Source organism: Astatotilapia calliptera, chromosome 16, assembly GCF_900246225.1.
Source record: "Astatotilapia calliptera chromosome 16, fAstCal1.2, whole genome shotgun sequence".
In the NCBI taxonomy this organism is placed as follows: domain Eukaryota; kingdom Metazoa; phylum Chordata; class Actinopteri; order Cichliformes; family Cichlidae; genus Astatotilapia; species Astatotilapia calliptera.
In genome coordinates this window covers 8,634,636-8,648,063 of record NC_039317.1, presented here as the reverse complement: position 1 = coordinate 8,648,063, position 13,428 = coordinate 8,634,636, and the positions used below count along the sequence as shown (strand labels likewise).

The 13,428-nt window shown below is 39.8% G+C and overlaps 1 protein-coding gene across 5 annotated transcripts in view; it reads right to left on the bottom strand.

The window, feature by feature from the left end:
- sema5ba (sema domain, seven thrombospondin repeats (type 1 and type 1-like), transmembrane domain (TM) and short cytoplasmic domain, (semaphorin) 5Ba) overlaps positions 1-13,428 on the bottom strand; it is a 192,929-nt gene that overhangs the window by 88,509 nt on the left and 90,992 nt on the right. For all 5 annotated transcript variants that reach the window (XR_003269943.1, XM_026144738.1, XM_026144737.1 and 2 more), the window contains 2 exons: positions 1,761-1,860; positions 1,153-1,198 (listed from right to left, as the gene is read on the bottom strand). Coding sequence is in view for 4 of the 5 variants with exons in the window: in XM_026144738.1 (XP_026000523.1) it covers positions 1,153-1,198; positions 1,761-1,860 (146 nt within the window). In the remaining variant the exon portion in view is untranslated. The remainder of the gene's footprint in view (positions 1-1,152; positions 1,199-1,760; positions 1,861-13,428) is intronic.

Here is a 13,428-nt window from a genome sequence, read left to right as displayed (position 1 = left end):
AGATGGGAGTGGTGAATGTAAACAGTAGTAAAACCTTTATTCTGTCCTGCCACTGTTGTGTATTTGTAACTCACTAAATAAGCCATACACAGAGAACTGACCAGGCTCTACCCGTGAAAGTGCTGGAGCGATGTAAACAAGTATTATGCTGTACAGCCAGAGATGCATGAATGGCTCTACCTTTCCAAGAGGCAAAACAAATCCTGCTTTTCTTTTGGTTTTCCAACCTTCCTACTGGAAAGCATTAACTAAAAAAATAAGTCAGTGTGTGTTGAAGTCCCCTGGTTCAAAGTCCTATCCCCCTTTGGAAATTTGTCAGTCTTTACCTTTCTACTGGAAACACTACAATATGCTGTTTTCGGTTTCCATATGAGTCATGTAAAAAGACTGGGAGCAGCGGCCAGCAGTCATTTAGGCTCGACTTGTTGCTTTAGTCTATTATTTAAAGGACTATTACCACATAATCTGCTTACAATACACAAAATCTCTGTCTGTGTGAGTTTGTTTCTTTGTCTGCCAACTCCTCCCACACAATCACGAGTTGAGCAACCAAAGCTGCCACACAGATACGTCTTGGGCCCCTGAAGGTTCTCAACTATATCAGATACTATGATATCATCAAGTTGCCTAGCAACGCTCTAGCAATGGGTTAAAAAGGCCTGTCTGCTTTTCACATTTTTACCTATAACACTTTATAAAAGCATCTACATCACACCATAACATATAATTTATATCCAAATGATGCATTATATGTTATGACGCCTGCTGGTTGCTTGGCAACCCTCTATCAACAGGCTAAAAGGTTGTGTTTTTTTGTCTTTTTTTGTACTGCATCATTTTTAATTCAAAACAGCCACATGTACCTGATATCCAACAAGCTAAATTATACATGACAATTTCATCATGCTGCCTAGCAACTACTAGGCTAAAGTGACCCATGACCTACAACAATAAAAGCATATTAGCGTTTTCATTTCCTGGCCAACAGCATACACAGCCTAAACAATGCTGTAGCAATAACATGTTGCCTGACTAATTCATAAACAAGAGAAAAAAATGTGAAAATAAACTTGGCGAACATATATAAAAAGAGTGAGATAGCGCCCAAAAAATAAGAATTTAAAACCACAGGAGAAAAAGCAGTACACTTACCTGTATCAGTGACAGGTTACTGAGGTCCAGTCTGAAAAGGTAGTTTCTGAATTAAGAAGAAAGGGAAATGATGTAAGTGACTGGCTCAAATCCAGCAAAATCTATTAAACAATGCAGATGAAGTATTAGAGACCAGCTGTCAGGTTAACACAAAGTGGATTAAAGCACAAACTGTACTGCCCGTCACTCTTGGGCCATTGTTTTCTGTTAGTATTTCAGTCTTTGGTTTTACACTTTTTTGTGATCATGTATGTCTACGCTTTTAACAGGGTCAATCCAGACAAAACTTGAACTCATATCATGCCAAGAGAATAGACACACACACACACACACACACACACACACACACACACACACACACACACACACACACACACACACACACACACACACACACACACACACTCTACTGCGGCGTGACATATTTCTTCCAAATCCTTTGCTCCTGCCAAATCCAAAGCTTAACTTGGTCCAGCGAGGCCTCAGCAAAGCACTTTAAAAGCGTCATTATCCGAAAACCGCACTGTATGAGTGAGTCAGAAAGGGTATCACATTCTCAGTAATGTGCTCTGTGGGGTGAAAAGCTGAGTGGATTTACAGTTTCTTACCTGGCACCCACAATAAGCTCATTCCTAGTCAGGTCAAGGGTGAGCTGGGAGTAGTCTCTCACACCAGGGTGGGAGAAGGATGAAATCCACGGACTGAGCGCTGAGAGAGAGAAAAGGGGGGGAAGGTTAGCAGAAGATAAATCATGTCGTGAGATAAAAGCAGTGACATTTACAAACAAAACTCATAAAAGGGTATAGTTTACTAATACACGCAAAAACCTTTCCTATTTGGCATTTTATGCACAAGTGTAGGTGTTTACAGCGATGGTTAATTGACCCGATGAAAATCAAATTTATTAAGCAAAATGCCAAATGTTTGCCAGCAACAGCCTCTGTAAGTGAGGTTATTTTATGATGGCTTTCATTATATTTTAACTGTTGCTCAGACTAAACTCTGGCAACACTGCACAACTATAGATTAGAAAAATGTTAGAGTGACCAATGCACCAATTATGAATAAGACACATTCATAGTTGCAGCTGAAGTGGTAAAAAAGGGCACCAAACAGTGAAGGAAAAGCTTCCTGCTACGTGACGCTGTCTCCTACAGAGCGGGACAAAGTGTCCAGGCCCCATCAGGCAACACAACCCCGATCCAACCTGACATTCAGACAAACGCGCGTGTGGGGCACGAGGCTGAAATCTCAACGCTGTATGAAACTGGCATTTACAAATCAAAATTTTCAGAGGGGCCGTCTGGTGGAGCTTTTAATGCCACACTCAAAACTCCAGGAAGAAAAAAAAGAGCATTTTCTCTACGAACTTTGTGTGGGCCTTTAAACGATTTCACCACATGGAAGTTTGCGGGGCTTAAGGGGGATTTGCTATGTTTCCGATGCTGTAAACGACATCACAGTTGTTAGTGGCAAATGAGATTTCTTGGAGCAAGTTAAAAAGGCGTGTTAGACACATTTGAGCCATTTCCACAAAACTAGTCCAAAAACGGACAAGGAAAGAATCAGTAATGATGTTAAGCAACTTTATGGTTGTCCACTAATTTTCTGTATCAGAGAAAAAAACGTTCATGACCATTGCATGACCCCCCACTGAAAAAAATAAAATAAAATCTTGATTTTCTCCTTCATCAGGGAAGTGATCATCAAACATTTAAAACCTTAAAACGTTCATTTTCTTCTAAAATTAAAAGTAGCTCATAAAAGCTCCAGGCTACGAGTGAGAAACTACATCAAAGTGCTGGAAGAAGTTGCCAAGAACAGCGAAACAAGTCTCCATCACGTAAAGGAGATACATTTTTAGGATTGATGGGAGCCCATATGGCTCTGTCATCTGCAAACATATCCAGAGATGCGAAAAACAGAAGACAGAAGGCGGCAGCTACAGTACGGTATGGTGCTCTTAATTTAAGATACAGAAAAACACACGCATACAATATTTAATTAAAGGTTCCAGTATTGACAGGAGACTTCACTGAAGTGATAGTGTTTGCAGTCAGATGTGGATTTGGGCACTCGTCACCAAGCTGCTGTGAGACCGAACTTCATTCTAGTGTTTCTGTTTTTTGTCCCACTCTTGTGAGATGTGAGCAGGGCTGAATCCATTTTCATAAATACAGTGAATATTTAAAAGTCTGCAATTTTCAGTTTGCAGCACAACTGCAATATATTCACAAGATAAGGCCTCTGTTATTCTGTATTTGAAAACTGCTGAAAAGAACAAAACCAGCGCATTTGTCCATCTCTTAATAGTTTTGGACTTCTCTGCATCTAAAAAACAACAAATCAAAATGGACTAAATTAAGTTTTATAGCAGACATTAAGGAACCAGGTAGAAATTGTTGCATGTTTTTTCCATTAACAAGAATAAAAAACAAAGTAGAAAAAAAGCATAATAATAATAATAATAGTACTTAGACTTATTTTAGACATATTATAAACCACAAATACAAGCATAGGTTTTAACTTACAGTACATGTTTTATACAAAATGCTATATATTTTTAACAATGGCTTCTGGTTTCCATGACAATGGCAATCTACAGTGTAGTGCCTAGCATCTCAGAAAACAGCCACACCACCTTGTGTGCTGCAAATAACAACATAATACATTGTTAATTATGATAACAACAGCTCTTGTTCTATTAGGAATATAATAAGAAAATGAGCAGTGTGCTGCAGGGACACACAAATTTATCAACCAGCTAGATCAGAGTAGCAGTGCAGCTTTTAAAAATTAATAATACACCGGAAAGCACTTTTACAGACAGGATTAAATCTCTGATAATCACAATAAATCATCGGGTGTCCCAAGGCTATTCTAATACGATGCAAATTCTGCAAGAGGCCATCTCTTATTCTCTCCATAAATATTTATACTACACTTATCCACATACAGTGGATTGTTTCAATTTCACAGTCGGCCATGCATCCATATGGTTTGACCATCTTTGACATGTAGGGTGGGTGTAAAAAACAACAACACAACCATAGAAGGCCAGTGCAAGGAAGCGAGCGGAACCATCTGTGCATCACTCTGATTAATGGCTGCAGAGGCTGAAGGTTGGGGGGAGCGTGGGGGACGCGGCGGGGAACGCAGGCCGCCTTTAGCTGCACAGTCTTATGTAAACAGACCTGAACTTGATTTAAAGAATCCAACATGATCCCGGGATTACGCAAAGCCACGGCATGTGTGAACAAAGCTTGTATGTGTGTGAACGGTGTCCCCATAACTGGGAGGAATGAACATGATTTGAACGCCAACTCAGATCATTAAAAGTCTCTAAATCAATCCCTTAAACACACACAGGCTCATGGAATTATTGGCAAAGAACAAAAAAAGTTTGTTTTAAAGGCTCAATTACTGCGAGGTTTGTGTTTGTGTGAAAATCAAACTCTGATGTGAACTACAAGACAGTCATTACCAGCTAAAGATGGGTTAGCCGAGGGTGAAATGAGCTCCGTTTCTCTTGTTCTTGGTTTTTTTTTTGCTTTGTTTGTTGTTTTTCACGAAAATGAGTTTCAAGAAACTAATCCTTCATTTTCCAACAGCTCATAATGGGTCAGTGAAGGTGTCATCAAAGTGTGAGGAGTTGGGTACCTCCTAATATGAATAGTTAAATCAATAAAATATAAACTGACCTCCAAAAGGCTTTAAGGAGATCTTTCTTTTTTGACATTGTAAGCACTGTGAAGATACTGATTTGCATAACTGATGAAAAGAAAAGGAAAGGCAAGGCAAGTTTATTTGTATAGCACAATTCAACAACAAGGTGATTCAAAGTGCTTTACAGAGACATTAGAAACAAGAACAAATAAAAAGCATGATTTAAAATTTATTAAAACAAGCAAACAAACAAACTAATTAACAAACAAACAAAACAGTATATAAAATCAAAACAGATAAAATCAGTAGTTAAATGTAAGTTTTGAAATTTAAGCTTAAAAGTGTGGATTTGGTGCTTTATTCAAATGCAGCTGAGAACAGGTGAGTCTTCAACCTGGATTTAAATAAACAGTGTTTCAGCTGATCTGAGGCTTTCTGGGAGTTTGTTTCAGATATAAGGAGCATAAAAGCTGAATGCAGCTTCTCCGTGTCTGGTTCTGACTCTGGGAACTGATAAAAGACCGGATCCAGATGACCTGAGGGATCTGGAAGGTTCATACTGGGTCAGGAGGTCACTGATGTATTTTGGTCCTAAACCATTCAGAGCTTTATAGACCAGCATCAGAACTTTAAAGTCTATCCTCTGACGGACAGGCAGCCAGTGTAAAGACCTCAGAGCTGGACTGATGTGGTCCACTTTTTTGGTCTTAGTGAGGACTCGAGCAGCAGAGTTCTGAATGAGCTGTAGTTGTCTGACTGATTTTTTAGGTAGACCTGTAAAGATGCTGTTACAGTAATCAAGCCTACTAAAGATGAATGCATGGACTAGTTTTTCCAGGTCCTGTTGAGACATCAGATCTCTTATCCTTGAAATATTCTTGAGGTGATAGTAAGCTGACTTTGTTATTGTCTTAATGTGTTTTTCTAAGTTTAGGTCTGCATCCATCACTGCACCCAAATTTCTCGCCTGGTTTGTGGTTTTTAGATGTATAGATTGAAGTTCTCTGGTGACCTGTAATCGTTTTTCTTTGGCGCCAAAGACTATTACCTCAGTTTTGTTTTTGTTTAGCTGGAGAAAATTGTGGCACAACCAGTCATTAATTTCCTCAATGCATTTACCAAGAGCCTGTACAGGGCCTCGGTCTCCTGGTGACATTGTGATATATATTTGTGTGTCATCTGCATAGCTGTGATAGTTTATTTTGTTGTTGTTTATAATCTGTGCCAGTGGGAGCATGTAGATGTTAAACAGAAGGGGTCCCAAGATGGAACCTTGGGGAACTCCACATGTGATACTTGTCTGCTCAGATGTGAAGTTACCTATTGATACAAAGTATTTCCTGTTTTCTACGTATGTTTTGAACCAGTTTAGTACAGTTCCTGAAAGACCTGTCCAGTTCTCCAGTCGTTTGAGTAACATGTTGTGGTCAACTGTATCAAATGCTGCACTGAGATCCAGTAAAACTAAGACTGACATTTTTCCACTGTCTGTATAATAATAATGATAATAATAATAATAATGGATACTTTATTGATCCCCATGGGGAAATTACTTGTTTTTCTCTGCATTTGACCCATTCACTCAGTGAAGCAGTGGGCAGCCCACTAAGCAGGCGCCCGGGGAGCAGTGTGTAGGGACGGTACCTTGCTCAGGGGTACCTCAGGGTAGCCGTTAAGTGGATTCGAACCGCCGACCTTCCGATCATGGGGCGACCACTTTACCTACTGAGCTATCCCTGCCCCCACTATGTATTCAGACATATGTCATTGAACACTTTTGTCAGAGCGGTTTCAGTGCTGTGGTTCTGTCTAAAACCTGACTGGAAGGCATCGTAGCAATTATTCTGTTTTAAGAAGTAACTGAGCTGTTGAGAAACTGCTTTTTCAATGATCTTACTTAAAAACGGGAGATTTGAGATCGGCCTGTAGTTGTTCATTTGTGTCTTGTCAAGATTGTCCTTTTTCAGTATAGGTTTGATTACAGCAGTTTTTAGTGATTCTGGAAACACACCTGATAATAAAGAAAAGTTGACGATCTGTAACAGGTCTGACTCCAAAGTCTTTGAGACCTTTTTGAAAAAACTTGTTGGCAGGACATCTAAACAGCAAGAGGAGGAGTTCAGTTGACCTAAGATGTCCTCCAGGTCTTTGCTGTTAATAGGTTGAAACTGTTTCATGGTGTTTAAACAGTTTTTCGGTGGACACAGTACATATTCTGGATCTGCTGTTGATGTACCAATTGCTTGTCTAATTTTTTGGATTTTTTCTGTGAAGAATTTGGCAAAGTCATTGCAGGCCATGGTCGAATGAAGTTCAGCTGCCACTGACACAGGAGGGTTTGTTAGCCTGTCAACTGTAGAAAATAAGACCTGAGCATTATGGCTGTTTTTAGTGATGATGTCAGAGAAGTAGGACCTCCTTGCATTCCTCAGTTGTAAATTATAATTGTGAAGTTTCTCTTTATAGATGTCATAATGAACCTGGAGGATTGTTTTTCTCCATCTGCGCTCAGCTTTCCTACACTCTCTTTTTTCTTTTTTCACTAGTGTGGAGTTTCTCCATGGAGACTTTTTCCTTCCAGAGATAACCTTCACCTTAATGGGAGCAATAGTGTCCATTACATTTAACATGTTAGCATTGAAGCTATTGATGAGCTCATTGACTGACCCTCCAGACAGGTCAGGTGTTAATGGGAAGACCTGGTTAAAAACTGCACTACTGTGTTCAGTTATACATCTTTTTGTGATCACTGTTGTTGATATATTTATGTGGGCTGAGATTTTACTTTCAAAGAAAACACAGTAATGATCAGACACGCCCACATCAGACACAGTAACCTTTGAAATGCTCAGGCCTTTGGAGATCAGTAGGTCAAGAGTGTGTCCTCTATTATGTGTGGCCTCTGGGCAACTTTGGGCTGACTCAGCATGTAACAGAGTGTTACTCAGGTCTTTAGTCCCTTTGTCCTGAGGGTTGTCCACATGAATGTTAAAATCCCCAGCAATAATTACACAGTCAAAATCAACACAGATCACAGACAGCAGTTCACTGAGGTCATTAAAAAAGTCTGTGCAAAAAGGAAAAACATTTGGATTTGAGATCTAAGATAATAACCTCTGAGACTCTGTAAAGTTAAGCTATTTAGGGCTATGACTTGTTTGGCGTTATTTCTGGGGACAGGTGATGGAAATGTCAAAGGTTTATAAATGCGCTGACTCTTCAAATCTTGTTTAAAGAGTCAGCAGCAACGAGCTCCTCTACAAATCTGCCAAGCACTCTCAACAGCTCTTACCTACAAAGCTGCAAAGCAGGAGAAGGCTTTCAGAAGACAGTAATGTAATTAAGAAATTGCAGTTGGAGGAGTTGTGGAGGTGAGGTTGTTGGCACAAGGAGCTGCTATAATGGCACAGCCAGGCTGTTGTTGGACTGTAGCGGGCCTTTAGAAAAACTCTGAATTCTTAACTTTGTAACCTTCACCAACCTGTGTAGGGTTGAGTTTGAGAAACTTGATGAAATGAAGACTTATACGCTAATTTTGGCAATTCGAACATTCAAAACAGGCAAAAAAAGCTATTTAAGTGCTGTCAAAGCATCGGATATTATCTGAACCACAATTCATCTCAGTTCAATTTTATTTATATAGCGGCAAATCAGAGCAGCAGCTGTCTCAAGATGCTTTATAGTGTTAAGAACCTACAATAATAGAGAGAAAATGTAAACGATCCACCAAACCCCTCTGAGCAAGTACTTGGCAACAGTGGGAAGAAAAAAAACTCCCTTTTAACAAGAAAAAACATCCGGTGGAACCAGGCTCAGGGGAGAGCAGCTATGGGTTAAGGAAGAGAGACAGAGATTAATTCTACTTAATTCACTTAACGTTACCTCTACTTTTAAATACTCCAGCAGCCACACGTAAGCCTGCAGTCTGAAAGTGATGTCACGGTCTGGCTAGGGCAGACCGTATGTTGCAGGGAAGGACTCAAGCGCAGACCGAAATGAGGTATGAATAACAAAACAAGCCGTTTATTAAGGCAAGAAACGAGGGTACAAAATAATAGGGAATCGATGAAAACTAAACAATGACCTAAACTGGGTGAACTAAAACGAAACATACAAAACTCTAAACATAATGAACTGACAGGGATACCTGGAGCCGAGACATGGATGAGCAGTACAACAGACGAATACAACGGACGACCTGACAAAGAATGACTGAGAACACACAGACTAAATGGACACAGGAGGATAATGAGGGAAGTGGCAACACATGGGGACCCAGCTGACACATGAACATAATTACGTCACAGGGGGAGAGTAACTGAACATGATGAACACAGACACGCCAGACCTCTTCACAATAAAACAGGAAACACAGTGAGATATAGACATGACAACCTGAACTTGACAACATAAGCCACAGACATGAAATACATGAAAAGCAGGGGAGACAACATAGTGGAAACACGAGGGGAAAATAACTAGAAACACCTAGGCATGATAGACTTAACATAGTGGGAACACGAGGGGTAAAATTAACTGGAAACAACTAGGCATGATAACGATGAACTTAGGAAACCTGAAGGCTACATAAACTAAACACAAAACGCTGGGTCAGCAGACCCAGGATCATGACAAGTGAAGCATTCTGTTGGGATGATATTGCCCCAATAGAGATGTTAAGATAAGGTTGGGCCCGATTCAAGGCTTTGTATGCGAGGAGACAGGATGTTTCTAATTTTAGAGATAAAATGGGAGTTCTATTCTATTATTGGTTAAGAATTTCATAAAGAGAAACACTGCTTCATCTGTGAGCTCAATCGTAGTTTGTCACAGATAACACTTCATTATAGAAGGAATTATTCATTTAAATATGATCAAACATCAAACACTGTAAAAAAAAATCTGATATTGAACAAACATGGTGAAATGCACAATGGCCAACTGAGAAAGTAATGATCTAAGCTAACATTTGCATGTTTGACCTCAATTCAAGTCTCATCTCACAGAAACATTTACAGTGAGAATGACGGATAACAAGAACTCAAGTCCAGTGTCTGTGTTACACTGCAAAAACTCAAAATCTTACCAAGTATATTTGTCTTATTTCTAGTCAAAATTATCTCATTACACTTAAAATAAGACACAATCAGCTACAGGGCAACATTTCAGTAAGCTAAAGGAACTTGTTTCAAGACAGTGAATCTTGAAACTAGAGAAAAACTAGAGATTTTTCACTTGTTCCATTGGCAGATTTTTTCACTTAATACAAGATATTTTAGCTTAAAATAAGTGAAAAAATCTGCCAATGGAACAAGTGAAAAATCTCTAGTTTTTCTCTAGTTTCAAGATTCACTGTCTTGAAACAAGTTCCTTTAGCTTACTGAAATGTTGCCCTGTAGCTGATTGTGTCTTATTTTAAGTGTAATGAGATAATTTTGACTAGAAATAAGACAAATATACTTGGTAAGATTTTGAGTTTTTGCAGTGTACAAAATATCTTCTTTAAGCTTTACTTCAAGATTTTTTTCTTTCCTTCTTTCTGCTATTTTGAAAAGTCCTTCGTCTTCTTCGGCTATAACAAAACTGCATTGTTCCTAATTTGACCCTTTAGAAAGCATTTCATCTTTTCCTCACTTTTCTTCACAGTTAAAGAAATTCTGACCAGATCAAACAAACCAGACCAAACCGCTGCATGCCAATGTGCGCTTCATACAAAAAAAAAAAAACCAAAAAAAAACTCGTTAGAGTCCAAAACCCTCCAAACCTTTTTTTTTTTTGCTGGACAATTTTCCCACTTCGGGCCATGATTGACTACACCGAAGTGCCGAATGGTACGAAAGTAGGCAAAATGTGTCTTTCTCTTCGTATCTTCACACACTTTGAACATTTTTTTGTGTCTTTCCGTACAAGTGCAACAACACGAGCACCTTGGAGGAGAGACTGTTTCAAAGTAATTCTCCCATCTAAACAATTATTGTCTCGCCCCTCTCTGTCAGATGACAGGCTTTCGGCCTTTCAGTGCAACCATTTAAGCCACAGCAGTAGCAGAGAAGCAGCTGGTCATCAGCACGCTCAGTTCAAAAGAGCAGTGGCATTAAACTACATTTAGCCTGTAGCCACATTTGATTCTGAAGAAAGTAAAGCTATATTTTAATAGCATAAATGCAACCCAGACTTTAATGTGTATGAAAAACCAATCAAAGTCAAAGAAATTAGAAACAGCGAAGCAACTGCAGAGGATGGGCAGCCTATAAGGGCTACGACGCATCCCCAACGTTACACAGTAAATATCTTCTGGAAAACATCCAGACAATAGAACCTAATGTCATTTGAAAAACGTCAGACAGTTAAAACGGTGACTTACTCTGCACATAAAATTAGACTATTAAAACAGAGCAGATGACACGAACCATAAAACAAGAACGTGCGGTGCAGGAATAGATAACAAGAGAATTCTTTCCACAGAAGCATTATGCGCATAACGCTAAAAACAGGAGCTGTTAGTGTTCAGTTCAGAGAGTTTAATGTAGAGCGTAAATCACTTGAAATTCTTGCTGAGAAGCATTACATGAATATAAACCTTTCCCCACATCACAAATGTCTCTTCAAAAGCTTGTTAGAAAAACAAAAAACAACAAAAAAGCACAGCAAGGCTGAATTTGATGCAGCAGCATGGAGGAGAGCTTGTGAACCGTGAGCTTGCTTACTCTCTTAGAAGGGCTTCGCTATAGTGAGGAGGTCTTCGTTGACTGACATTTATCCTCCTGTGCACAAGTGGTTTTATATTCTCTGCTTACTTCTTTCCCCTCATAACTGTCTGGCCGGGCGGCGGGGCAAATAAGGGACAATAATGCAGGATGAATATGAAAGCCTCCTCCCTCGGGTTGACTCGTGGGCCCCAAGCTGGACTTGATGAACGATGATTGCGATCTTTTTTTTTTCCTCCCCTTTTGCAATCGGCAAGCAGATGGATTAATGCCCATGACTGCCAGAGGGACGAGGACAGTGGCTGAGACATTTGTCTCACCCAGACATAAATTATAACCTTTCTATCTTCTCCCATCTCACAGTTTTTTAACCGTTCAGCCTCTTCCCACACAACCAGCATGCATGAAGAGCGAAGCGGCACCCCAACTGATTTGAGTTGCTATTAGGCCAGTACAGAGGCCAATCAAATCTGGAAAAGACCAACATATTATAGACCGTGAGAAAACCAGTGCACGGGAAATTGGGGATCGTGCACAAACGAACACACAAATACAGACACACACACACACACCAGACAGTTTAAACACAATCTGATCCGTTTATCACTTAAAGCCAGGTGGAATGTGAGATTCCCCCAAGCCGGAGCTCAGAGATAGGGCTATTTGATAAATAGCCAATCTTACCCCCATCTAATCCCTAAAAAATTTGAGCCTCTGGGTTTTTCCTTCAGCTAGCCCATCAAACCTTGCCATTCCCACAGCTGGAAGGGTGGTGTCATCTATTAAAATGAAAGTACAAACTGAAATACAGAGGGGATTTTTTTTAACATAAAAGGCATGTAATAGGTTTTCTTGAAATCAAATGTTCTACAAAAGGTGCAAAGCAGACTCTGACAGCTGATCTGACAGTTATTAAATCCAGTTCTTTGCATTCTTCAACGGCCAAGAAAGACACGGCTCAAAGTGGTCTAACTTAAAAAATGATCTTTAATTTTACATTTTCTGGAAAATGGAGACTTAGCACAGAAACGCCAGCTCAAGTCTCAAGCAGAAACAGGAAGCCTGATTACTTATATACTTCCTCTAGACGTCACACCAACTTTAAGTTTTCAACAAACACTCTACTTAGTTTCACTTTCTGCCTGCAGCTCCTATTTTTGCAAAAGCATGCAGTTCCTGTCAGCCTGCGACCTAGTTTTACACTGAAGTCTGGGCCTCTCATAAGAACAATCTAATCAGCAAATAAGCATTAAGAATATATATATTCCATACTGACATATGGAATTGAAATGAGAAGTCCTGTGTATTTCAGTGAACTTGCAGTTCTTCACTTTGGCTTTTTCACCGTCGGTGCGCCTGCAACGGCTCACCTGATAAAATCGCTCACTGTGTCACATTTTTTATCATCACTGTTATAATCAGGCATGTTGTTGATTTCCCTCCCTCAAGCGCTGCACTGTTTAATGAGCTATGAATGACAAATATTATACTAAAGGTAGCTGTCTATCATCTTCCTTCGGGCAGCGGGGGTAAGGGGGGTGGGTAGACGCGGGGTTGGCGGTGGTGAGGGAGAATCTCGGAAACACAATGTGTTGCTAATGGGAATAAGACCGAGCGAAAGGAGGCAATATTAAAAAATGGTTATCTTCAGGGCAGTGGGGTTGAGCCAATATTGTTAACGAAGCAGGCCACATGACGACTTGCAGCCATCTGGCAGGTGATTCTGTGAATGAAGCATTACCTCCAGTCTCAATTACACACAGTATAGTATTCGGGATATATTTTGCAATGCTGACAATTGTGAAAACCTACTGTGAATAAATCAGTCCTGCTCTATGTAAATGTACATGCAGAATCTATTTACACAAAGCACATTGTAAGAGCGGCATTGGAAATGTCACAT